The sequence below is a fragment of the Artibeus jamaicensis genome, unplaced genomic scaffold (genome assembly GCF_021234435.1).
Source record: "Artibeus jamaicensis isolate MK-2021 breed Jamaican fruit bat unplaced genomic scaffold, CSHL_Jam_final contig_444, whole genome shotgun sequence".
Lineage (NCBI taxonomy): Eukaryota > Metazoa > Chordata > Mammalia > Chiroptera > Phyllostomidae > Artibeus > Artibeus jamaicensis.
Window position 1 is genome coordinate 8,142,440 of NW_026521831.1, and position 27,653 is coordinate 8,170,092.

Here is a 27,653-nt window from a genome sequence, read left to right on the forward strand (position 1 = left end):
CCCAGCCCTCTGTTACAGCCGTACTCCAGGTTCCTAACCCATGTTCCTGCTCTGACCTCACTCACTCCCCTTAAGGACTTTACACCATGGCTCAGCATAGTGTTTCTGGGACGTGCTAGATAGTAAACATTTTAGGCTCATGGGTTATGCAGTTTCTGTCACAGCTACTCAACTTTGTTCAAGTCTGCTGTTATAGGCCAAAAGCAGCCAGAGACAGGACCTAAACAGATGGGTGTGGCTGTGTGCCAGTAAAACTTTACTACAAAAACAAGCAACTGGCCTGATGTAGCCTACAGGCCATAGTTTGCCAGGCCTTGCTTGATGCTACTCTCAGAGTGCCCTTAACTACATCTCAGCTCTGATCTTGTCATTCCCCTGTACAAGTGGCTGCCTGTTGTACTCAAGATACAACTCAGTTCCCTTCTTGTGACACGCAGGGCCATTCATGATTTATCCCACCCATCTTTCTAGCCTTTTTTCTAATTATCTTCTTGCGTGTACTTTCGAGCCCTGCATTCTAGCCATGCCAGGTCCTTGTGCCACACTCTCACTTGCATGTTTTTTACACATGCCTGCTCCTTCTGCTCACATACTTTGCCTGCCTGGTTTTCTCCCCTTCTTCAAGACTGTGCTCAGGGTTCACTTTGTCCAGGGGCCCTTCCTGCCTGCCTCCAGTCCCCGCTGGGGCCCCCTTCCTCCACATCCCCCCATAACCTTTGCATGTTTCTCTCTGTGACTGTTTGTGGTCCTGTACTCTACTGGTTTATTTGGTTTACTTCAGTAAAACCAGAGCTACTTGAAGACAGGGAGCTATTTGTTCTACACATCCCAATACTTGAGTCCAGTCTCTGGTGTAGAGAATGAATACATCGTAAAAACTTAGGAAATATCCTGAGATTCAGGAGAGAATGTACTAAAGTAAAGTTTTATTTAGGCTGGGCACTAATGATACAGCTCAGGAGCTGTGTGGTATTATCAAGAGCCTTTTGGGCAGAATGAAATTTTAAAACCCTGGAAAATAATTAGAAGTATATTCAGTACTAAGTTGCCAGGAAATTAAAATATTACCAAAAATCTGTAAGAAGATTCTGATGTAAAACACATGCCTCTTTTTCATGTGCATAATGAGTGGTCTTTTGTGTGGCTCAGGTATTTGCCTACAAACAGTTTTCCCTCTTCCAGTTCCTTGTCTCCTCACTTTGAAAGACATGGTCCGACGTCTGCAGGAGCTCCGGCACACCGAGCAGGTGCAGAGAGCCTACGCACTGAACTGCGGAGAGGGCGCCACCGTCAGCTACGAAATCCAGATTCGAGTACTGAGGGAGTTTGGTCTCGCCGATGCTGCCGCAGAGCTCTTGCAGGTGGGGCCCTGAGTCGCACTGTTCGAGATGGGGGCCTGGACCGCACTGAGCTCTCACAGCACGGGCTTTCCTCGGTCCGAGCTGTTTCACTGCCTCCAGTGTGTTGGCCGACCTGGAGAGGCGGTGTGGGAGAGGGGGCGTGGCGCGGGCTCTGCTGCTTACCAGCTGGGCCACTGGAGGAGTTCCTTACCCGCTCCGAGCATCGGTTTCCTTGTGCGTCCCAGGTTGTTGGGAAGGTGAGAGGCGTGGTATTAGGAAGCAGCTGTGTCTCTTGTATGGAACAAGCCTAGAAATGGTGGCTGCTGACAGTTCACGGTGTACGTGCCCAGCGGAACTGAAAGACGAAGTACAAGCCTGGCCCTTCACTACTGTCACTTCCTGCTTTGGTCACTAGAGTTCAGGTTTTGGCCACTATCATACTCACACTTCTTCCAGACGCCCCTTTTTTTTTTCCTGTCCTCCCCCTGATTACAGGAAATGTTTTGCATGATGGTTCAAACCCTAAAAGCCGTGGAATCAAGAAATAGTTTTTTGGTTTTTGGGTTTGTTTTTTTTTTAAAGATTTTATATATTTATCTTTAGAGGGGAAGGGAAGGAGGAAGGGAGAAATATCAATGTATGATTGCCTCTCATGTGTCCCCTGCTGGGAACTGGCCTGCAAACCAGGCATGTGCCCTGACTGGGAATCGAACCACGATCCTTTGGTTCACAGGCCCAGCCAGGAAGAAATGAGGTTTTTTTTAACTAGCCAGGAAAACACTCATTTCTAGTTATTATTAGGTACAAAAGCAATGGCATTGGTTTTTCGTGAAGCTAGAATTTGTGAAGTATAGTAGTTCACTCCCTTCCACAGGGACACATTTAGAGACCCTCCGTGGATGCGTGAAACCACAGGTGGTACCAGACGAGCCCTTCATGTTCTGTTTTCTCCTGTGCGTACAGCACTGTGACAGTTTCATTTATAAATTAGGCACGGTAAGAGATTAAAACAGTAATGCTAAAATAGAAGAAGCATAGCAGTACACAGTACTGTGATACAAGTTATGTGAAAGTGATCTGTCAAAGTATCGTATTGTACAGTATGCACAGCACAGAGAGGCTGGAGAAAGGGAAGATTCGCGTCCCAGGTGGGATCAGGCGGGACGATGGGAGATTTCTATTCCATATGGTTCACAATTTAAAACCTAAAATTTATTCATTTCTGGAGTTTTCCATGTAGTATTTTTGGACCTTGGTTGACCGTGGGTAATCGAAACCACGGAAAATGAAAACCTCTGTCCGAGGGACACTACTGTAGTTTACTCACAGCCACTAAATCAGAACCTAAAACAAAATCTGATTTTATCTAATCAAGTGATTGGATTGTTTTCTTGCCACAGACTCCAACCCCCTTTGGTGGCCTGGGTCTCCCAGGGAACGCAGTGTGGTGTCTGTAGGCAGGACAGCAGGCCGTTGGTGGTTCCAGATTTTGTTTGCCGGGGTTTTCGTCCCTGCAGGAGTCTCGTTTTAATTCCCGTCCCTTTTCTTTGCCATTCCAAATTGTATGTTAATTTTACGTCTTAAATTACATAAAAGTTTTATGAAGCATTCCCTTATAATGTTTAAACAACTCTTTTCGATACCTGTATGTAGGCTACTGAGGCTACCCTCTCTCTGTACTACTAAGGTAATTTTTTCTTGGAAGCTTCTGGCTTAGAAAATATTTACGCCTTTTATTCTTGCTGAATGTGATTTTCTTAGATCCTCACTTTACTCTCTCAGCCTGTGAGTTTTCATCTATGAAATCTATTAATCTCTTTTTCTTTTTAATCTTTCTTAGAATCCTCACAAGTTCTTTCCCGATGAACGTTTTGGGGATGAAAGTCCGCTCTTGACGATGAGACAGTCTGGGAGATGTCGTGTTAACAGTACCCCCGCTGCAGAAACCATGTTTACAGATCTGGACTCTTTCGTGGCCTTCCACCCACCCCTGCCCCCACCACCACCTCCATACCAGCCCCCAGCTACCCCCATTCATAACCAACTCAAAGCGGCCTGGAAGCAAAGACCTCCCAGTCAGCATCCTTCACGTTCACTTTCTTATCCCTGTAATCATTCACTGTTTCACTCGAGAACGGCTTCGAAAGCTGCCCCCCCCGCAGTCTATCTGCCAGGTGTTAAAGCTGCTGCCCCCGATTGTACCAGTGCCACAGGACTGGGGAGACCCACGGTAGCCGCTGCCTCAGCCTCAGCAGCGACAGCATCTGAGAAGCAAGCGGTAAGTTAGCACTTCGGGAACGTACCTAGTTAAAAAGTTGGTGGAATATCAGAAGCAGTTCCCTGTGCCCCAGAGCCCTCCTGGGACTCAGCAATGCCTGGAACTGGCACTGACCAGAGGAAGCATAGACTTGAGGGTGCAGGAGAGCGAGAGACAATGGGTGGGCACGGAAGGACAAGAGAGCCTGGAGCGCCCCCGGGGGCCGGGGGCGCGGTCAGGTGCCGCCTTGTCTTTATGTTCCTTGGGGAGCACATGGGGTTACGGGGCAGCACAGATGGCTGCTCCCAGTTATGTGTGCTCTCTGCAAGCTGTGTGTTGCTGACTCTCCTGTTCTGTAGAACTGAGCATTCTGCCACACGCTCTGATGGGGCAGGAAGTGTCCTGTCAGGGCCCACGTGGCAGGCGACGACCCCCCCCCCCCCCCAGGCGCAGCCCGGAGCCTGTCTGCCTCCAGCAGGCTGTTCACAGGCTGTTCGGCAGAGCGTGCATTTGGGAACCACAGTGGCCAGTAAATTAAGCCAGAGTGCTTTGCTCGGTTTTACACTGCTTTAGAGGTTGAATTTGTTTCATATAATACATTTAGAAAAAAACAGTTATGCTTGAAAGTCTTCCTGCTCACATACTGTCAGTAGTACCAGTGTAGAGAGAAATAAAAGCTGCATGTTTTAGTTCAGAAAATCTTCATTAAAATGGGGTTTTTTCAACTCTAAGGACTAGCATGCACCTTGGGTCAGTTGTGATCCTTCCTCACCTCATAACCCTTCAGCCCACCCCCTGCTGTGCCTTCGAACCCTCTTCCAAAAACAGAGGAAGCAGCAAAGGTTGGTAGTGTTTGTAAACCAAATCCCCATCCTGTTGGCCTGGCCTGGCCCTCAGTTCTACAATTACAAAAGTTCTACTACTTTATATTTTACCGTTACTTCTTTTTTATTGCTGTTCAGTTATAGCTACTACTTTATATTTTAAATAAAACTCCCTTTAAGGGTAGTTTATTGTATGTTCATTGTAGTTTTAATTATAATAAAACTACAGTTGGCTGTAGTTTCTCAGTTGGCTGGAGCATCGTCCTGTACACCGAAAGGTGGCAGGATCGATTCCTGGTCAGGGCACATTCCTGGGTTGTGAGTTTAATCCCCAGTCACAGCGTGTGTGGGAAGCAGCCAGTCGATTGATGTTTCTCTCTCTCTCTCCCTCCTTCCTCTCTTTCCCTTCCTCCCTTCCCACCTCCTCCCTCACCACCACCACCCCCGAAATCAATAAAGCATATCTTCAAACAAGGATTTTAAAAAAAAGATCTGGAAAGAAAAAAAGAATCGGAAACAGTCTTAATGTCCAACAGTGGGAGAGTGGTTGTTAGGTCAGTCATTGACACAACGCACTATGACACAGTAATTTAAATAGTCATCTCAGAAAATTTGGTGACAATTTATATATACACTAAGTTTCATGATCATTAATGTATGTACAGAGAGAAGAAGGTGAGGGAGACACCTCAGAATGCTAACACGTGGTTACCGTATTTTGCTGTGTATAACGTGCTCCTGTGCATGCATATGCACACCCACAGCTGCGTGTGCGTTGTACACAGGATTAGTACACCCATGGTGTGTAATCGTCATGCCCATGTGTAATGCACACCCTTATTGTTCCGTCAAATTTGGGCGAAGACGGTGTGCATTATACATGGCAACGTACAGTATCTCAGGGAAGGTTAAGATTATTATTATTTTTTGCCTTTAGTTTTCTGTATTTTTCTCTTTCTTAAAAACAAGCACGTATTTTATACTAAGAAAACAAGATCCGTGAACACCATTTGTGCAAGGGCGTCCTGGGCTGTTCTCTGTTAACCCTTCCCCCCTTCTCGCTTCTGTTTGCAGTGTGCACAGCCTGTGCTAAATGACCTAATGCCAGACATTGCCATGGGTGTGTCCACACTGTCACTCAAGGACAGGAGGCTTCCAGAACTTGCTGTAGACACAGAATTAAGCCAGTCAGTTTCTGAAGCAGGACCAGGGCCTCCCCAGCATCTGTCATGTATTCCACAGAGGCATACACACACGTCTCGGAAGAAACACACACTAGAGCAAAAACCAGATGCTCGAGAAAATCAGCAGGAATATCCAGATTTCTATGACTTCTCAAGTGCTGCTTGCAGACCTTCTACTCCCGCTCCTGGCAGACGTACCCCCTCCCCCTCGAAAGGTGGATATTTTGGTCCTGATTTGTATAGCCACAATAAGGCATCACCAAGTGGCTTGAAGTCAGCCTACCTACCTGGCCAGACCTCTCCTAAGAAGCAGGAAGAAGCTAGGAGAGAATATCCACTTTCTCCCGATGGGCATCTACACAAACAAAAGAACGAGCCAATACACCTCGACATTGTTGAGCAACCTCCCCAGCGGTCAGACTTTCCTCTGGCAGCCCCAGAAAATGCTGGCAGCGGCCCAGCGCATGTCAGGGGGCGAACAGCAGTAGAAACTGACTTGACTTTTGGGCTTACTCCTAACAGACCTTCACATTCTGCAGGTAACTCTGAAGCTCCAGAAGAGAGATCCAGTAGAAGACTAGCAGACAGCGAGTCCCTGGGCCTTGGAGCCCAGCGAAACCCAGATTTGGAAAGGGAAGATTCAGTAAACAGAGGAAGGAGGTCACCAAGCAAACCAGACTTCCTCTACAAAAAGTCTGCCCTCTGAGCGCAACCTCCAAGTCGTCTGTGCCTGAGATGTGAAACATCCATTCTATGATGTAACCCAATTACTTAAGAGACCAGTTTATTGATGCCAGCTGATAACTCAGTTTCACATTCTTTTATTCTGGGTTTTGTACATACATGTTTATTAGACGTGGCATGCTGAGAGGGTTGTTTTGAATGCTGCATTTGTCTGTTTTGTGTTTGAGTAATTGTGTGGGGAAGCATTTTTAAGAGCAAGCAAGCTGGCACTTTCTTTTCTTCTTTACAAATGATGGAATTTTTTTGCACTTGTACATTTATTTTATCTGCATTGATTTTGTATCAGTATGTTAAACTTTATTGCCACATTTAAAGGACTGTATTTTCATACTTTTTGCATTTTACTGCTCATCTACCAATTTCCACGTGCATTGGAGTGCACACTAAGATGTATTTTCTTATGAAATAGTTCTGTTTATTTTTTAATTATAGAAATTCCAAAGAACAGCACATCAAAATGCTCCTCTCCTCTCAGTAATCGTTTTGGTTCAGAAACCTCCCTGCGCAGTCTTTGTGTAATGTCGTCATTCTCTCTGAGTCGGTCCTGGGAGCTGGGCGCCTTTCCTCCAGCAGGAGTCCGGTCAGGACCCTGGTGTTTTCTGGTTCCAGGGAGAACAGGAAGGAGAAGCGCCTTCTGTTCCCAGGCTGGAAAGCTGTTGCCGTGTTCACAGTGTGGACGCTGACAGACCTGCTGCAGGTGGTTTGGGCTAGAGAATCAGCCGACGGGAGTCTGGCGGCATCGGATTTCTCTCTATGGGCAGAATCATAAAGCGCGGAGATGGTGGAGTAACTTGCGGTTTGCACTGTAGGATTTCCGGTTCTGAGCGTCGTGGGCTCTCCAGCTGCGATGGGGAAGTGACTGCTTACTGCCTTCAGCTGTCTTGCTCTCTATGGGGAAAAACAAAGACACAAACTAAAGGGCTTCAGTCTTATGGATGTCATTTGGTGTTTGTAAGCATATGTTTTCTTATAAATGTTTTTTAAAGTATGTCTGAATTTTCGTGTCCTATAAAAAGTTGTATAATGCATAATGCTTTGTCACCAAAAGAGAAAACCCATTGTTTTCCAGTGGAACACTACACGTCCTACTTGAACTCCACTCGGGACGCTGGTTTGGGACTTTTCTGAACCCCTGAGCACATGGGATCTTTTAAGGTCCTCTCCCTTGGAAGGGCAATGTGTGAGCTAAGGACTTTTTTTCTTACTCTCCAATGTAAATATATTAGTATTTGAGTTTTTAAATCACGTCAGCATTGTTTGAGCTTTCACTTTGTATTTTTACAGACACACAACACACAGCTGTAGCACTTAGAAGAAAAGAGACTTTCTGCACATCCCCTCCTGGGAAGGGTGCTTGGGAGCCTCTTTTCTGTGTGTGTGTGTCTGTGTGTGTGTGTCTGTGTGTGTGTGTATAAATATATATATATATATAAATATATAAACTACGAATCACTGACACTCTAAAACTATGCAGGGCTAGGGAGCCTTTACAAGCTACCATATAAATTAATTACATGCACTTTTAAGTCAGTAGGTTTCTCTTGGGTATCAACAGCTCTGATTTCTCCCGAAACTGTAGATTCTCTTACAGTCTTTTCATACTTTACCCTGTGGATATACACTCAGGAATAATCTGACATTTTAAACAATCCTAACAGTAGATCGTCTCAAAGACGGGAAACCCGTCAGTGTATCTGCGCCTGGGCACGCGGCAGCCGTGGTGAGTGCGCCCGGCCCGGGGGCGGCGTCGCCCCCGGAGCACCAGAGCTCACACCAGTCTGCCGTGAGGTCGGCCGAGCATCGCCTTTGAGGCTCCCTTTTTTAAAGATGGAAAAACATAGGACTCTGTTCTCCTTTTTAGGAGGTTTGACCCTTACACAATGGTGTCTTTTGAAACTAGTCTCAGTCTGTCTCTCTCTCAGAAACAGAAATTGTTAAGGCCATTATACTCCTTAATGTGTGTTTAATTATTTTGATGTAGTTTTAAACGTCTGTTCTGATTCAGTGCCATGCCGGTACTGCAAATTAGGGTGGGAAAAAACTCTTGTTTGGGACCTTTTAAAAAATATATTAGACAAGAGCTATTTATGCCATACATCATTTTCCTGAAAATTTAGTAAATATTCTTTGATATCTCTGAAGTGTAATTATAAAAATAGCCACTGTCCATAATTTTAATTTATGAAATTTGCTTTTAATAATTTAGTAGCTTACCTAGCTGAACTCTGTGTAAAGAGAAACTGGCTTTAACCTAAGGGGTCGCGGACTGACGTGACTTGCAGAAGGTAAACAGGTGGTGGCTGTGCGTGTTCCAGTTGGTGTCGGTGGGCATCAGTGTGACTTGTGAGGTAGTGTCACTAGGGTAGGTCGAGTAGCTATGTGCCTCTGCTTTTTGAACCCATCTATTCAATCTTTTTTAATGCTTACGTAAGCATTACAATCTTTTAATGCTGTACTAAGATAAATGTGAAGTCTGAGTAGGATTGCTCTCAGAAAAAAAAAGTGTATAATAAATGTGGCCACAGGACCTGGCATTGCGCTTGGTGTAGACGTTTCCCAGAACCACATGTCGGAACACCGGCCCTCAGGCGCAAGGCCCTGGACAATCAGGCCGAAGACAATCGCCACCCTGGGTGCCCGCCTTGTTGAGCTCAGAGAACTGCCACTTCGATCCTGGGCCGCGACGAGATCGAGGTTTCTTCAGGATGCCACTGGTCTGTTATATTTCTTTCAATTTTGTGATTTTGATGACTAATTTAAGTTCGAAGTCACCCGTGACTCCTAATGGAAAAAAGTAGCATAAAAGGCAAAAATTCCTCCTGGAGAACGGCTGCACGCCTCTTCCGCACACCACGCCCCCTCTAACGTGCGCCGTCTGCTTTTTCCAGGCGCACAACCCTAGGCCTCCTGAGCTCTCCCGACAGTTCGATGAGCAGTTAGATTTTAAGGATTTTTAACTAGGTCCTTTTATTTTAGTCTCTCTGTAGAACTCTCTGAAACGTGACCTAATTCTTGTTTTTTGCTTCCTCAAAATCTGTTTTTACTACATTTGCCATCCTTTATTAGGTTTTCTTTTGTTGTTCAGGTTCTAGCAACAGGCAGGGCGTCTCCCTTTGAACCGTCACGGTGGTGGCAGGCGTGGGAGGGGAACAGCGTGTGCGGCAGCAAGGCCTGCACGTGCCGGTCTCCGGAGACGAGGTAACATTTCTCAGTAGCTCAGCAGAATCCGTGTTTTTGTAAGGTTTAGTCCACTTTTAGGGGGAAATGCATTTCATCAAACACTTGTGAGATGCTGGTTTAGCGATCTTAAGGCATTCTCATTTTTGTCCTCGGACTTAACTCAAAGGGATGGTTAGTGGACTTTTAAAAAATTAGTTGATTTTCAACTTGCTATTGAAAGTTACTATTAAAGCAGCAGTGATGGGTGCTATTCCCGATTCTGCAGTGGTTTACTTTGCCTACTAGGTAATTTACTTTCAAACCTCATTACAGATCCTTATTGAAGAGTTACCGTCACACACTAAAAGGTATTTTAGTTTACAATTTCCCATTAACACTCTTGTATCAACATATTATGAATATACAGTTGTCTTTGATAAATTGCAATAGCTGTTATGTAATTATACTGGCAAGTCTTTTATTTTTTCCTTTAAAAACTCAGACCGTGTATCAATCTTCCATGTTCTGAATACCATAATGCCGCGGCCATTTCTATAGAAAGAGTACTTGCAAGGGTGTCTTGAAAATAACCTCTGGTGTTCATGTGTTTACGTGGGTTCTCAGAGGCAAGGTGAGCTCCGGAAGCCTCGCGGTGCACCAGCACGCGGCCGAGTCTCCGGAGCAGGTGGTCGGGGAGGCTGGGAGGCAGAGGTTCCTGAGCTCCACGTGCCGTTCACGTGCCACGTCTAGACTTCGCAGAGGTGGCAACACTGCATTTCTTGTGGTTGTGCTGTTACCAGTATAAAGTCAAGTGCCTTCGACGCTAAAGGCTCAGAAATTTTTCTTAAACTGATTTCATGTCCTATGCAAGTGTTTTCTACAACCTGCATAACCAGTACTTTGTAAAACTTGTTTACGCTTCAATTGTACATAGTGTTTTTTAAGGAAATATATAGTATTTTTATTTAGGTACCTTCAAACTTGAATTTGTCTGTGTGAAGCATTGTAAAACGATACATTTCTCTTTTGAGCATCATTACAGTTGTACAAAGGTTTTCACTGGTTCTATTTTTCTACTGTTACTGATAAGCATGTAACACTGACTTTATCCTACATATAGTTGGCATTTCAAATAAATGGCTTGTATAGAACCTGCTGAGTTGGATGCAGTCTGTTGTGGCAGTGTAGCCTGCCGTCCTCAACTCCAGAAGCGATTGTACCCTCTCGGGTAGAATCGTGAGGTGTTCTGCACAAACTCCCCATTTCTAGGACTTCTGTGTTTCAGAGACTTTTTATAACCTATTGTGGTTTTCTTGGAAATACCTTTTCATCTGAGTTGAGGTCATTTTATTTTCTACTTTTTCATTGGGGCATTTCTGAGCAGTTTTATTTCATAAATTTGAGCAAAAAGTTACTTGCACAGGGGTCTCCAGGGGAAGCTCAGCATCCCGTGCTGTGGACTCTGCACCTGCAACGTGCCAGGTGCTGTGGTCAAAGACCCAGGCGAACCCCGAGATTCACAAGCCTCAAGATGTCTGAGGCCTGGCTTAGATGCTGAGTTTTTTTTTCTTTTTCGAACTCAGGCTTAGTATTTTTCAACTTGAAAGGGAAGTCATGATCTAGGGTCCACGTTTCTGAGAAACATGCAAAAATGGTTCTCTAATTTTCATTTTTAATTGTCATAAAATAGCTGTTTCTATTTATTTTAACCATTTTACTAACGAGTTCCATCTTTCATGCCTCACTAAGGCAATTCTTTGTATTTTGTAACCATCTCAGGTTTAACTGGAATAACGACAAAATACAAGGTCTTTGTGAGTGAGCGTATTAGAAATCTGAAACGGAAGTCAAGTCCACTTTCCTGTCTTTACTTGAGGGGCGCCCTGGAAGAGGGCGCTCAGGCGGGCTTCCCTCACCACCCCACCGTAGGCCCCCCAGGAATGGGAATACGGAGCAGCCGACAAAAAGCAGACAGGATATTTTTTCTCAGAAACTTTCCAGTGTAGTTGGAAATGACATTTGTCCTAGGAACAATCAGAACAAAACTTAGCAGTAGGAGGCTCATGGTTGAGCAGGAAGCCGGCTTGACATGGCCCAGGAATGAATGCCAGGAGAAATATGCCGGTTTGACTACTGTTTTCTTTAACCCCCCGTTAATGACACACAACTGTTAGTTCCACTTTCCAAGTGAGGAAGCCGAAGCGTGGAGATAGAGTAACTTGTCCAAGGCCATGTGGCTGGTAAGCAGGCGGAGCCTAGGTGCCAGCCCTGAAGTGTGGCAGCCCAGGAGGAGAGAACACATCATGCAGGGGTCAGGGGGAGGCACAACTGTGGCGTTCGTTCATTCAGCCAACATTCATTCAGCATGTACGCAGCTTCTACCTGTCGGACTCTGCTAGGGCAGAGGTGACAGTAACAAGACAGTCACAGTCCTGCCTATAACAATTTTAGGGTCTCGGGGAGGAAAAGCTATTGGACAATTACAGAGGTGATGCCCAGTGCTTCAGGGGAACAAATGCAGGGCCAGTACAGCTTTGGCCCAGTGCCAGATGCTGGATGCCCACTCAGTCCAAGGCTTGTGTCTGGCAGCTGCTTGGGGGTGACCCAACTGGGAGGCAGCCCCACTGGCTCCTGGGAGCTCTGCTGGGTTTGTTTCCTGCCCTTCCCACACTCCCCAGAAACTCTCCTTCCACAGGGAGCTGAATCAGGCCACTGCCAAGGTCCAGCAGTCATTTGGGCTGCTTTCAATTTCCTTAAGTTGCACGAGGGACCTTTGGGGGAACTGGGAGAACTGCAGTTTTCCTGGGGCTGATAATTACATAAGCCTGCATTTTCAGACAGGCAAGCACTTCATTCACCTGAGCGTAACTCACAGGGGCAATGACCACAAGTCCGAGCAGCGTCCAAAGGAGCGAGAGCTGGGGAAGGCCAAGCATGGGCCTCTGCCTTGGCTTTTCGGTTTGCTTTCCATGTACTTCTGAAGTAATGGCTACCATGTAGGTGCACCACAGCTTTTCCTTAGAGGTGGGCTCCTAGCTAGCTCTTCTGCACCTGAACAGATTGAGATCGCTCACAACCCAAGCCCATTTCTTTGTTCTGCTCACCTATGTCCCAAAAGGATTATGGAACTCCCTCCCCAGTGTTGTAAACCCAGGGACTTCGGGTCAGGCCCTGTCTTATGAAATAGCAGGAGACGAACCAGCCCCCCTGCCCGGACAGGACCCCAGGGCAGTAGCTGCTATTGGGACGTATGTGCACTCATTTTCACATAGATGGCAATGGGAGGCTTGTATATATTTGAATGACAAGCAATCAAAGCCACTATTTTGAATTGGTTTTATTTAATTTTACAGAAACCTGATTGAAGTTTAGTATGCAATTATAAGTCCAGTAACAATTCTACAAAAATGGACATACAATGCCAGAATTCCTTAAAAGCAACTAATATCATACTCTTCTTTTGCATAAAACATGCATTAACTGCCACATGTTGGCCAAAATCAGTCTCTACAAGAAGAGACGGTCCCATACAGTCAATAAGAAAACTAGTTGTGAACAAAGGTAAAAAAAGAGGTTTTCTGGTTAATGTAAAAGAAGGAACAGTACCTTTCATAAAACAAGCCCTTCGGCACCAGGTGATTGGTACTGTGGTTCAGCAGTGCGTCACCTCTGAGACCTGGTCCTGACCTGTCCTAAGAAGGAACTTCCGGTAGTCAAACGTTTGAGAAGGTACACATTTTCAGGCCACAACCATCCACTACTTGAGCAACCTTGCAGGGGGATCGGGGGTGTGGAAGTGCAGAAATCCTTACTTGGGAGGAGTTCCCCAGCTGCAGACTCCATGTCAAAGACACCCCGACCTCCAACCCAGGCGGCTGACCCCTTCTCTACAAGGCCAGCCAAAGGCGCGCATCTCCTGTGGACGTAGGACTTCCAGCTCCACACGAGGCTCTTCATGAGGACCTGTGATTAGACGTGACGCAGAAAAGGATGGGAGACTAGTTCTCGTTCATCTCATTCGGAGATCGGTGGGTACTTGTCTAAGTGGCTGCTGAACACACAAAGGAGTATTTTAAACACTCGTGGCCCCAGTCTCACACACTTGTCACACACCTCCAAGAATCATCTATTGCCAAGAAAGGCCTCCTCCCTCTAGAGGGAGAGTGCAACTGTATCGAAAGGTGTTTTCCACATTGACTGAGGGACTTTAAGATTTCAAACCAGCTGCAAGGACTTCCCTTCAAATACGGGGTTTTAAACATTCCACGAGGTTCTTCAAAACATCTCCCAGTCATTAGGGAACCAGCCATGGGCATTAACACTTATATACATAAAGCTCATCATCTGCGCAGCCTGGGGTCTCGTCTGGAATCTTCCACACACCCTGCCTCTTCCAAAACAGGGCATGTGCTGCCCTGCTCACTACAAGTAAGCTAAGCCAGTATCTTTTTTCCTTCAGCACAACTTAAAGGGAAAAATAATTTATTGGGATTCTAATAACATTTTTATAACAGAACAATATCAAAATAGGTGTTTTTAATATATGCTTAGAGTATCCCTGATAATACAAAGAAACCCAGAGGCCTCTGTAAACCACCAAGGTCTCCCGGGGCAGTGCCGGTCTGGTTTCTAGGCGGAGAAGAGGGCCCTGTGCTGGCGCGCTTACTCAGGAAGCCCCGGGAGCACGGCAGTGCTGAATCCGAATGTGCCAGTGCCGGCAGAGCTGTGAACGAGACGGTCACTTTAAATTTACTAGTAAAACTCGTATCAAAGTTTGGCTTCCTCAGTCCTGCCGTCGGGCAGTCTCCTCGCCCGTAACAGACATCCAGGCCACAAACCCAGCAGTCCTGGCTACTCCAGAGGATGGGCCCAGAGGAAACAAGTTTCCAGATCCTTCTAAGCAGTGACCAAGCCTCAGAAAGGAGGCATGTGAGAAACGGAGCAGATCAGGCTTGAGGAAGCTGTGAGCCAAGGCACCACGATCATAGGGGTGAGGGGACCTAAGAGGTTCTCACCAACGGGAATATGCCCCCAAAGCAGGTCCTGGAAGACAACAGCTCTGTGGCAGAGTAGACACTTTCGGGAGTTAAACACCGAAAATTTAGAAGAGAAACTAGTTTACTTTCTCAAAACCAAATGAAACTTCTTAAAAGTTAAAAGCAAATAACCCTGGGTAGACACGGGGAATTGTGGGGGCTGAAGTCTGTGGAACGAGCTGCTTCTGGCTGAGTCAGGAGAATGCTGGTTGTGAAATCAGCACAAACGCTGTGGCCACTGCAGCCGAGGAGTGAGGGAGCTCAGGGTCAGGGGAGGAGGCCTCTCCAAAGAGACGGGAAGAGGAGCGACCGTGAAACAGGCCTCTTTTATTCCTGGAACAGTAGGTGGCACTGTCCCCGGCCTGGGCGCGAGGGCGCACACTCCGCTCTAGCTGCAATAGTACTGCATCCCATCCACTCTTCTTCTCTTCTTTGACTGAAATTCTTCAAAGAACTGCTGGATGTCCTCTCTCTTTACAACCTGTTGATGAAAAGCAAAGGTTAGGAAGGGGAACTCTATCACAATAGCAATACGCAGTCCCAACATTCACAGACAGGCCAGACAATCCCGCTGGTAAGAGTTATTTCAGTGAGTAACTGGGTAGACTACCTCCATTTCACAGAGTTCACCCAGGACCTGCTCAGAGCAGCACGTGGTGCGCAGCACGTGGCGAGCAGCACGGGCCCCACCACCGCACTCGGTTCCGTCGTGCACAGTACGGTACAAGCAGCACCTACGCGACGGGGTCATTTGAAGAGACGAGAAATAATGCCTGCAGAACATCCTGGCACACAGTAAGGTCTCCAGGTCAGGGCACACGGCTGGGTTGTGGGCCAGGTCCCCGGTTGGGGGTGTGTGAGGCAACCGATTGACGTCTCTCTCCCTCCCTTCCCCTCTCTAAAAATAAATAAATAAATAAAATTTTTTTAAGTGTCAGAGCCAGCGCAAAAACCGAGCACTCGACGATCTCCGACAAGACCGCGCTCTGCCATCCACAGCTTTCTGGGGATGTCCTTCGGCTCTACATAAGCATTCACAAAAAACAAACGAAAAGTAAGTTTATCGTTTTGAGATTTGTGCTTTCTTCTTTTCTGGAAAAAAAAAAGGACCTAAAAACTTTTCTCTCTTCAAGAGTCTAAAATTAAAGATGCTTGCATATAAATAATAATAATAATAATAGTAACTAGCAAAAATTATAGAAGCACTACTCTTAGGAAATGGATATCCATTTTATGCAATAAAAATGAGAAATTTATATTCCACTGTATTGGAAAAAGGATTGGAGCACGATACAAAGGTGCCCATGATATAATCAAAACAATATTAAAAGAAAGAAAATAAGACAAAGGGAAAACATGCATGAAAATTAAACTAGGACAGCCCAGGAGTCCCTCGTCACCCCGAGAGCCAGTCTGGCCAGCGATCCAATCTAAAGCTATCTAACGGCCATCAGGAGACAGGTTTAATTACTTTTTAACTATGAAGGTAATACGTGCTTATTGTTATGAAGAAATTAAGGTGGGGCAGGAAAGAGAGAGGAAGCAGTAAATAGTTGTGAGCAAGAGGGAGAAAGGAGGTCAAGTACATGGGAATGAAATGAAAGCTCCAGCTCTCCCTCCCCAGGGGTCAGTGCTGCTAACACATGCAAACAGCAGGCTAACTTGGAGAACTTCCTGGGGGCTGAACATGATTACCCTTGGTTCCAGTGAGAGCAGGTGAGCCTACACTAACCAGCGGAGAGCCCTCTCGACAGAAGTAGTAACTCTGTAAAACTCAGTTGTGACACAGACACCATTTTGAATGCTACATGCAAAGTTGGTTCTCCAATTCTTCCCAATTTCATATATTGTAAAATCAACATGAACGGTTGTTACTGAAATCAGTATCTGAAAAAGGAATAAATAAAATTAACAAGCAAAAAAAAAAAGAATGACTTAAGAACTGTCGGGAAGCAGGAGGATACTTTCAGTGACAGTGAAGAACACACTTCGAAAAGTGAGAAAACTATTTAAGAGAAGGCTCTTTTAACTTCTGAGTTTCCTATTCACTGTGCAGAGAGGCAGCACTGCGACCCTGCCCAATTAGGCGGCTGCAAGTTCTTCTGTTTGTGAAAAAGAGGAAAAGGACCTGACGTGGCCTGGTGGAGACTCCTCCTCGGAGACCCTCGTCTGACTGGTTTGCGCGTCTGGCTGTAACAGAGGAAAACATACACTGTCCCTGAGGATAAACCTTGGGCCATGAAAAGAAAAGGTAAATTTTGTTTTATATCTGCCTTAGGAAGAGAGAAAAGTAGTTAAGGAAAAATTCATCACAGACACACAAATAGCAAAGGGCTAGGAAGTGCTTGTACATTCACCTGGACCACAATTTAAAGTGTCTCACTCGGCAGAGGCAGCGACCCCCTTACGAGTACACAGATTTTCTCGCTGGCAAGAGAAATGTTTTAGTCCCTGATCATAAAGCTCTTTTACTTTATAGGACCCAGAATCCCCAAAATGTGGCCTGGCTTTAAATTTGTCCTGCCTGGTCAGTTTTCTTTCCTCTTCCAAGGACCCTTACTTGAATGAGGGTAAGGCCAGCAGAACCCATGTGGCTGATCCGGCAGCCTCCTCCTCAGCTACAACTCCTCTCCCCAGACCCTGGGTGACGGCTCCGCCCTGCATTCCATCCAGCCCGGGGCTGGCAAGGACGGGGAATGTGGCCGGTCTGTGGGTGTTCGCCACCTCTTACTGACATCCGTTAGCTCTGCCTCATTAAACTCTCAAGTATCCAGTTTATTTTGTGTTTTTTTTTTTAAGATTTTATTTATATTTAGAGAGAGGGAAAGGAAGGGAGATACATCAATTGGTTGTACGCCAAGTGTGCCCTCTCGAGTGTGCCCTGTACTGGGGACCTGGCCCGCAACCCAGGCAATGCCCTGGCTGGGACTCAAACTGGCAGCCCTTCGGTTCACGGGCCAGCATTCAATCCACTGAGCCACACCAGCCAGCACTAAGATGCACATTTTTTTCAACAAAGAAAATAAAATTTATTCAAAACATGCAAGGCTATGATTAAAATTTTTTAACTCAACTTACTGTTCCTTCATCAGCAAATCTCTTGAGATAGTCTTTCAGTTCCGTCTTCAAATCATTATATTCTAAATCAAAACAGCAAAATGGATAAGCTGGCTGCTTTTAGAAACAATTTTACCACTAACATTTAAGTATGTAGTTTACATTTTAGTTAATAATTTAGTTTTTTTAGTTAATAGTTCCAATTTTTCTTTAAATGAAACCTGCAAAAGAATCTTTTCCCAGTTTCTCCCAAATTCCTTCATTTTGTTAAAAAAATTTAAAAAACAGAGAAAGAAAACCTCACTTCAAAAGAGATTACCTAAAGATTTCCTATCTCTCTGGGATTCTAATATTTGAAATCACCTCAGATTTGGCAAACAATAAGTTTTCAAGTTTGTTCGCCACTCGGCCATTTGTATTATTTCTGAAGCACCTTAAGGGCTACAAAAATCGTTTATATGCAGGCACCGTCCTCGAAAAGCTTTCAGTCTAATAAAGGCCAAAGGACATTCATCAAATAGTTACAAGTGAAAGACAAACAATCGATGCCATACAAGGGGCACACAGGTGGCAGCATCCCCGTAGACGCTGGTGGGACAGCAGTCACTGAAATGAGTGGCCGGCGTGGGGGATGTGAGAGCCTGCAGTGAGAGTGTAGGGCGCCTTTCCCCCCGGGTCTGCCGTGCGCCACTGCAGCGTCCTCCAGAACTGTCGGAAAGGTAGCATGCAATACTCCGTGCAAACTAGTTTTCATCGGATAAAAAAGAAATTCCTTCTCTAATACTCTTTACTCACACATCGACCCTTAATCAAAAAACAGCACATGCTGTGGCTTCTCAAGCACGTAATTATTATTCCTGCAGGTATCTGATTTGATGGTACAGCAACTGCACACCCAGCAACATTTCCCTTAGGCAGGTACAGCTGAAATCTACTACAAAACTCCAAATGTAAACTTCTTTATAGTAATTTAAAACAATAGGTATTAGATGTCCTCCTTATACATAGATTTTTCAATAGCCAAGGAAACTGTCAAACATCATGAATTCTCACACTCAAACAGAATTTACCACAAATAAGTTCCACTTGTTGGACTCTGTTCATGCTGTTGAGGGTGTCCATTAGAGGGTCTGTCCTGTCGGCTGCCTGGTCAACCTTGCCCTTGTTTTCATAAGCCAACACGGTGTCACATTCATCTGTCAGGAACAGGACATCGAGATCGCCATACATTTTCTTTAAAAAAAATAAAACCAGTTTCCCCATTAGAGAGCATGTTATTCTCAGAAAGTCAGCCTCATGAGAATCACTAAAAATTTGGATCTTTTTAGATTAACTGCAGAAAAACCTGAGCCTTTTAACAGAATTGCTTGAGTGATTTACTTTTTGCCCAGATCTTTTAGAAATCTCCCAACTTCCTAGCAGATACTGTATAGTCTAAGAGATCTTTACTTAAAAACTAATGACTTACTGTAACTCTCAAATAACTTGTTTTCAAGCAATTCTACAATCTAAAAAAAGCTAAGGATTGCTATTTTTCCACTGAAATGAAGATAAGTAAATAAAAATAATTCATAGTTCTTCATTTCTTCCACAAGCATTTATACTGCAAATACTATTTCATAAATTTGCTTAATACAAAAATTTTGAACTTGTCTACACTCGTAACATCAATTTCATAAATACACTTTTCAGATGTTATTTTAGGCATTAGTCCACAAAACATACTAACACTGCATTCGCTCAGGCACTTACCATACAATCTTTGCAGGTACACAGCTTCCTGCGCCAGTTCAGGGGCCAATAGGTGGCAGTGTCTTTCTTCATGAAATGCTTCACTTTAAGCTCCTGAAGTCTGCAGCCAGACTGTGATTCTGGGTTGAGACACTGATTCTTAAACACTGTCTGAAATGAAAGTTTTAAAGTATGTTTTTTAACCTATCATAGTTTACATTTATAAGAAGATTTCTTTAGGCAAAGTATATAATTGAAATCCAAAGCTATACAGCTTACAAAATTAATTTTGGTTAAGTTTAGTTTCTTTTCTGGCTCCTTCTTCATTACCTGGAGATTAGATTCAGAACTAGAGCTGGTACATGGTTCATTCGTCTGCTCCGTTTTAACTTCCTTGACAGCATCCTTTGCATGTTCTGCAACATCTTCTTTAAGGATACTATCTTGATGACCTCCATTTTCGGGTTTGAAAACTTCCTGATCACCTACTCCATCGACATTCAGAGCCAACCCATCATCCTCAGCAGACAATTTGGTTACTGTAGGTTCAATAAAAAAAACACCACCACACACATACACATTTATCCACAGACCTATTAGGCAATGAAACCACTTCACCTGATTAAAGCTATCTCAGCCCTGGCTAGTGTGGCTCAGTAGACTGAGTACCACCTATAAATGGAAGGGTCGCCGGATTGATTCCTAGTCAGGGCACATGCCTGGGTTGCGGGCCAGTCCCCAGTTGGGGGTGTGCAAGAGGCAACCGATGGAAATTGTCTCACACATCAATGTTTCTCTCCCTCCCTTCCCTAAAATGAATAAAATCTTTAAACAAAATTCTGGACTGAACATATACATTTGTCTGGGGCACGCCGACCCCACAGACACCCACCTGCCAGCTGTGCCGCATAGGCCCACAGGAAAGAGCAGCGCGCCATGCAGGCCTGGCACACCATCTCCTGGAAGTCCCCACTCTCGGGGGGCGCGGCACCGAGGTGCTATGAGCACAGAAAGCTGAGTTATTTTCCTTGTGACCCCACACTGTCCAAAATGCTCACTGTTTTATAAACAAGTATCGCAAAAGGACACTGATCCTATCTTTATTGCATATTTTTAGGAAAGTAACTATAATGTAAAATACAACACAACTCAAAAAGAAAAGACCTTTTCTGCTTTTGTGAAGACAATGGCCTTAAGAGGCAAACACTCTCCTTACCCTTCCATGGAACCAGTCTTCACAGACCACGCACTGTATCATCTCATCTGGAACCTAACATGGAAAAGCAGTTTGAATGTTAGCGATCACACTGAATTCCGGGCCACGGAAGTCAATCTGGCACGCTAAATTATGTATTAATGGCTTCTCTACTCAATCCGTGAGACCACTGCCGGTGGGATTATCCAAGGAGACAGGAAAGACAGCAGATCAAGGGACCGAGGGAGGCTCCTTCTATATGAACTGGGGCTGCAGAAGGGTTATGGTGTAATAAGCAGTTTGCAAACAAATGACAAAGTTCTTTCACGAGTTACTGAACACCTGACTCTCACAAAACTTTATAAATAAGGAACGTATCCTCATTTTATATAGAAGCCCAGGGAGGTAATATGAACTAACCAACACGGAAGGAATATGACAACTGGGACTTTTTACCACACCACGCTGTCAAGTTACTGAAAAGTAAATGTCACCATCTCTTGATAATATGGACAGCAACATTATATACCATGGGGCACCAAGTATTTTTAGAATGATTTTCCTTTTAGTCCCAGGCTTTTATAGCTATTGATTAACATTCCAATGTTATTCTGTCTGTTCTCTATTACTGGTATCTTACAGGAAAAAAACCCATATATATGTGTACATACATACAGATATATTAAAAAATCAGCTTTATCCTTTTTTCTGCCTTGATCAGTTTGTTTTTTAAATCCTCAACCGAGGATTTGCTTATTGATCAGAGAGAGAGAGACAGACACTAATGTGAGGGAGAAAACATCAACATGGTGCCTCCTGTACGCGTGCCACCTGGGCATTGAACCCGAAGCCTAAGTGTGTGCCCTAACTGGGAATCAAACCTGCAACCTTTTGGTGTATGAGACAATGCTCCAACCTGGCTGAGCCAGGTGGCCAGGGCTATCTTCATTCTTATGGGTTACACTATTACAGATGTCCCTATCCCACCCTCCCTTTGCCCACTGCCACCCAGCCCTTCCCCTCTCTTCTCAGCCCATCACCATGCTTTCGTCCAAGTCCACGGATCACGTACATATTCTTTGGCTAATCCCTTCACCTTCTTTCATCCAGGCCCCCCCCCCCATCTGACAGCTGTCAGTCTGTTCCATGTATTCATGCCTCTGTTTCTGTTTTGTTCATCAGTTTATTTTGCTCGTTAGATTCCACATATAAGTGAGATCATGTGGTATTTGTCTTTCACTGACCTGATCAATTTACTGACTCAAAAAAAGTGGTATAAAATTTTATGCCATACCTAAAATATTCAATTTTAAGGTTTTATCATTGTTAACTTACAGATCTTTAATTTTTTCCTCTAAATAATTTGGTTCAATAATTAAAATTCCAAAACAAAAGAAGATGGCAAAAAACTAATTTAATAAAGACTCCTTTCAAATCAATAAATACATAAACAAAACCCAACCCAGTGACAGCATGGGCCAGATGTGAAAGTACAATTCAGAAGGTTATTACAAATTTCCAATAAACTCATGAAAAGATGCATAATCTCACTCATGATCAAGGAAAGAAAAATTTTTAAAGATAATGTTCATCTATTAGAATGGCAAAATTTAAAAAAACGTAATATGCAAGGATGATAAGACTTGGTGAAAAAAACTATCACATATATTGGTGGTTAAACCCTTTTCACAGACATGATCACAATTATTTATATATATATATATATATATATATTTTTTTTTTTAATTTAAAGATTTTATTTATTTATTTTTAGAGAAAGGGAGGGAGAAAGAGAGGGAGAGATACACCAATGTGTAGTTGCCTCTCATGCACCCAACTGGGAACCTGGGCTGCAACCCAGGCATGTGCCCTGAGAATTGAACTGATGACCCTTTGGTTCATAGGCTGGCACTTGATCCACTGAGCCACACCAACCAGGGCTGATCACAATTTTAAATACAGACATCCTTTGACCCATCAATTCTACCTCTAGGTATCCATTCTACATAAATCCTGCAGGAGTTCACTCATTTAATATTACTGTGTAAGTAATAAGTGTGTTCACTACAGTAGCCTTCTTTATAATACTGAAAATAAAAATGCTGTTCTGCTATAGAATACTTAGGTAACTAACTAATGGCTTGTTAAAGATATATTGATAAGTGAGAAAAGTTACAGAAGTGAATGTACAGATTTTCACTTTTGTTAAGAGAAAAGGAAACAATAAACTGAAACACACATTCACTCACTTATATGTGCACAGAAAGACATCTAAGATATATGCACCCAAAAAGTGTTAACAATGGTTATGTCTGGGAGAAAGAAGGTACAGGCATGAGGAAAAACTTTAAAAATTTTGTGTGTATTTCTTTTTTTGATTATAGAGAGAGAGGCAGGGAGAGAGAAATATCAATTTGTTATTCCACTTATTTACACATTCACCCTCTCCCTAAAGGTTGCTTCTTACACATGCCTTGAGTGATAATTGAACCCGCAACCTTGGCATATTGGAACGATGCTCTAACTAACTGAGCTTCCCAGCCAGGGCAAATTTTATGTATATCGAGAACTGAAAAATTTTAAAGGATCATTTAAATACACTCTTTCCTTCCAGGGAGGCAAGAAACTGAGGGTCCTTTTTGGGGATGTGTTTCGGGGAGTAGAGCAAGCAGGCAGGCAGAGGAAGGAGCAAAGTGCTGGCTTTGGGAAAGTCCTATTCAGCACTGCATTCTCGTGATATAAGAATGAGAATAGCTGAGATCTGTACCAGTATCAAACCCAGCCCAGACTCATCGAAAGGGATAAATCCAGAATCCTTCACAATCCCCTATTTCCCCTAAATAGCTACAAAGGCCCAGATACACCAGGAGGCTGAGGAGTGAAGGCTAGAGACGATACAGTTCCAAATGTTAACTCCAGTTCTCCTACCTCATCTTCAGGATCAGGATAAGGTCTCTTGCAAATGCAATACAATCCAAAAAAGTTGTCATTGTACTTATTGCCAGAATTTATCTTTGCTTTGTCCTGAAAGATATTAATTCCAATACAATAGGTTCTAATATTAACTGTAATTTCATACATCATGACATTACTGCATTCAACAAGTTTTTGCATTAAATATGCAAAGAAAAAGCATTCACTCCTATTAAAGGGACAGTTTTTCCAGGACACAGGAGACAAATAATATTCATTTCTGTACCTTCTTTGTAGTAACTGGGGGAAAGTAATATATTCATTTAATATAAAATAATAAAAGTTAATAAATATTTATTAATTACTAATCTATATAAAATGACATTGGTCTAGAATTTCAAAGTACTTCTTAACAGCCAGCTGTAACAGCTAAAGTCCCCAGGTCACTAGGAGGTAAAAATAAAAACAGACAAGAAAATTGTCTAAAAATAACCTTTAAAGGAGAGAAAAGCATAATAGTTTTAACAATTATGACTGAATACTATAAAATCCCTTTCTTTCATTTGTTACTTCACTAAGTTATTGCATGAGTGTAGTTTTTATTAGCCAAAAAGCAGTGAATACTTCTTGTGTGCATCAAGCCCACATTCATTATCACCAAGGTCTATTTTACCCAAGTTTTTAGAGTCATAGCTTTTGCTGTGAAAGCCTTAGAGCATGAACACAACCAACACGATCAAACCTGAATCACTGCAAAGAACATCCCCCAAACGTTTCATGTTAATTACAACCTATACTGTAGGCTCTGAACAGCTTACTTAGTTCTCTAATAGGATAAAAAATGGAGTCTAATACTGATTTGCCCATTTGCAAAGAATAAGCACGAGAACTTCCTTTTGGGAAAATGTTTGGTTTTTATCCACTTTGTCAAATATCAATTTCAGCTATTTTCAGTGCATTTAGTTATAGTGCTTACTTACAGGAAATAATTTGCATTCCAAATTTTTAAACTTGCTGTTTCCACAATCGCAACAAAAATTTCTGAAACAAAGGAGGAAGAGCCCATTTTAATTTTTCTTTTAAATCTAATGACTTTTTAAAGTTCATATCATAGCCTCATCCCTTTCAAATCATTTCTAGGATCTAAAAACTGGCCTTGGTTGCTGCTCATCTGTCCCAATTCAGAATTTCTTCAGAATTCCATGTAACAATAAAATATTTAATAATTCTGGAAATTAACATGCAGAGATAATTATCAATATAACATCCAGAGACACAAGTACCTTAATGACAGAGAACGATGGGTAGTTTGAGTTTGTACCAAAATTATATTTTTAAAAGGCCCTCTAGAAAAGCTATTTCTCGAATAATATTATGTTAAACAACTATAATAAATTTTACCAGTGCACAGCTACTCTGATGGAAAAAAGCAAGATTAAGAAAAAAGCATGGCTGGGGAGGAATCTAAACATTTAAAAAGCGTTCAGCACCAACCTCACTGTCTTTACCTTTTTGTGTATAGCTCGAAGAGTTTGTGACTTCCGTGACATTCATAACTGCAAGCGAGGCAAATGCCTGCTGGTTCTTCTCCCTCTGGGGTACAGGTACTGCAGGCATACAGTGCTTGTCTCTTCACAAAGCCCTAAAAGACAGTCCCGAGATTGGAAAAGAGAATTAATGAGATACCGCATAGCTACCTAATGCGCTACTGTGACCTGAGAAATAATTGAAATCAGATTATCTGTGGGTCAGGATCTTCCTACAAAACCACTAATAAAAAAGTATATACAAGAGTACCAAACACTGTTGGATATTTCTTATCACCAATGTATTTCCTTTATTCCTTTTTTTACTTATTAACTATACAGAGAGAGGAAGGCAGGGAGGAAGGGAGGAGAAACATCGATCTGTTGTTCCACTCACTTACGCACTCACTGGCTGATTCTGGTGTGCCCTGACTGGGGTCCGAACCCAACAGTGTATGGGAACAACGCTCTAACCAAATGAGCTGCCTGGCCAGGACCCTCCTAGTGCTTGTTTTCATACAATTTTCCTAAAATAATGGAAAGTTCTGCCCTGCCTATGTGGCTCAGTAGATTGAACACAGGCCTGTGAACTAAAATGTCACTGGTTTGATACCCAGTCAGGGCACATGCCTGGGTTGCAGGTCAGGTCCCTCTAATGTGTCTTTTCCTCTCTTTCTCCCTCTCTCTAAAAATAAATAACTTTAAGAAAGAAAGAAAGAAATACAACAAAAGTTTAACATCTTCAATCAGCTATGAATAAGCTGGTCTGCTTCATCATTTTAACACATGAAAATGGAGGAGAATGTGTGTAGGTTTATGTAATATCACCCTTCAACGGTGGAAAATGCTTGTGATTCCACCAAAGAGAAAATCAACACATTAAAAAAATCCCCCCCTTTTTTGAAATGCAGAATCTTCATTTCATTTATTTAATTTTTCAAAAAATCCCCCCCCTTTTTTAAGGAGATGCATGTTGAAACATTTAGAGGTGCAGTGTGGAGACACCTGCAACTTATTTTCAAATGGTTCATCACAAAACAAAAAAGAAAGTATATTATAAAGAAGAAGAGAAAGGTAAATGTAAAATGTTAAAAAAATGTTGGAGAAACCCAAATATTCATATTATTCTTTCAACTTATTTGTAGATTTAAAATGTTTTGAAATAAAAAGCTTAAGAGAACAACAGGCAAAACCTTTACAGATCTTGATGGCCACCCTCCTGCAGGAAGGAGGGGGACACAGGGGGACACGTCTGAGACGCAGCAACCTTCTACTTTGCACTCTGTGGGGCGGGGAGGCACCCACATCCGCGTGTTTTGTTTTCAAGCCCTACTCATGACTGTACAGTTTTCCACATATTTTACTACAATAAAAGGAAAAGTTTAAGTTCCTTTTTATAAAGCTAACTACATTTCAAAAACAGCTTATGTTCACACTTTTTTTAAAAAAGACAAGCAGAGGAAAAGGTGTTCTAGTGGAGATGGAAGGTTCTACAAATACCAGCCAACATCCGGGACAGCGTCTGGATACCTGGTGTATTTCAAAGTCTAACCACTTCACAGCGTAAACTCAACTGGTCAAGGATGACAACTGACATTGTGACCTCGGCCCACACCACGGAAAGACCCCAGGACTCTCTCCTCACTCCCCGGTGTTCCCTCCCACTTCCGTGGAAGACCACCTCTTCACCCTCCCCATTCTCATCCTCCGTTAGTTTTCTTCTACCCACCTCAATGCATTTTTGTACCTAGAAATACACAGGATGAGTCACGCAACACCACATCACACCCCCTCAAATCCTTGTTCACGTCTTCCAAACGCCGAATTTCCTCTTCAAACTGATCTTTCTCTCCCTCCTACCCCCTTGTCAGTGCCATCTGCTCTTCTGGTTCCTGTCCCCAGGGGGGGTAGACTGCAGAACGACACAGTACTTGTTTCGTCTCCCCCCAAAAACGACTGAGCTAAACTAAACTGCAAAGGAACCGACCGTGAAGGAGCCCAGCCCATCGGGGAGATTTTCAAATCCAGGGTTCTCTCCTTTAATCCGGCTTTGACTCTCCCATTCGGTTCCTAATAAATACTCTAGGGTGGGAAAAGTAGGGACGAAGCAATGAAAGGTCACGGGAATGGTTGCGTGAAAACCAGCCGGGCACCGAAAAGAGACAGAGAGGAAGACAAGAGCAGCTGCTCTGGGGCCAAAGCCTGGAGAATCCTGAGCGGCCGGGGGAGGGCCGAGGGCGGAGGGGGTCCATATTGGACACAGGCTGAAGGTAAAAGGGCAACTGGGCCTGGGATGGAGAAGCCTACGACGAACGGCGGCTCCAGTCCACCACGGGGAAGACAGCCGCGGTTGGCGGGAACTGGACAGGTTCTGCCGGGAAGCGAAGGTTCCGCGGGAGCCCGAGGGCGGCAAGGCCCCCGCCGCGCGCCCACCTGCGAGTAGGAACACTTCTCGGAGTCGCTGCCGCCCAGCACGGCGCACGCCTCATTCTCCAACTCCTCGTCCTCCTCAAGGACGTCGACCAGCGATACCACGGGCTCCAGTTCTGACTGCCGCCCGCCGGGACCCTCAGCTCCGGCCATCCTCAACTGTCACAGGACCCAGCTTTGCCCCCGCGGAGGCGGGAAAAGCGACCACGAGAGGCGTGGCCGGAGGAGGCGGGTCCTGAGTGCCAGGCACCAATCCT

The 27,653-nt window shown here is 43.9% G+C and overlaps 2 protein-coding genes across 15 annotated transcripts in view; one reads left to right on the plus strand and one right to left on the minus strand.

Moving 5' to 3' along the window:
• Positions 1 to 10,659, plus strand: part of BTBD7 (BTB domain containing 7) — a 59,866-nt gene extending 49,207 nt beyond the window's left edge. For 11 of the 14 annotated variants that reach the window (XM_037130156.2, XM_037130168.2, XM_037130159.2 and 8 more), the window contains 3 exons: positions 1,150 to 1,361; positions 3,181 to 3,618; positions 5,496 to 10,659. In XM_037130156.2, the coding sequence (XP_036986051.2) occupies positions 1,150 to 1,361; positions 3,181 to 3,618; positions 5,496 to 6,311 (1,466 nt within the window). In that variant the 3' untranslated portion in view covers positions 6,312 to 10,659. The remainder of the gene's footprint in view (positions 1 to 1,149; positions 1,362 to 3,180; positions 3,619 to 5,495) is intronic. The other 3 variants (XM_037130167.2, XM_037130169.2, XM_037130170.2) reach the window with 2 other exon arrangements.
• Positions 10,660 to 12,830: 2,171 nt separating this feature from the next.
• On the minus strand, positions 12,831 to 27,614 carry UBR7 (ubiquitin protein ligase E3 component n-recognin 7). Its single transcript, XM_037130298.2, has 11 exons — positions 27,400 to 27,614; positions 24,949 to 25,082; positions 24,421 to 24,481; positions 23,456 to 23,551; positions 20,549 to 20,602; positions 20,225 to 20,330; positions 19,663 to 19,871; positions 19,354 to 19,503; positions 18,672 to 18,834; positions 17,623 to 17,684; positions 12,831 to 15,025 (listed from the first exon to the last, which is right to left on the minus strand). The coding sequence occupies exons 1-11, from the start codon at positions 27,547 to 27,549 to the stop codon at positions 14,933 to 14,935; spliced, it is 1,278 nt and encodes a 425-aa protein (XP_036986193.2). The 5' UTR covers positions 27,550 to 27,614; the 3' UTR covers positions 12,831 to 14,932.
• Positions 27,615 to 27,653: the final 39 nt, after the last annotated feature.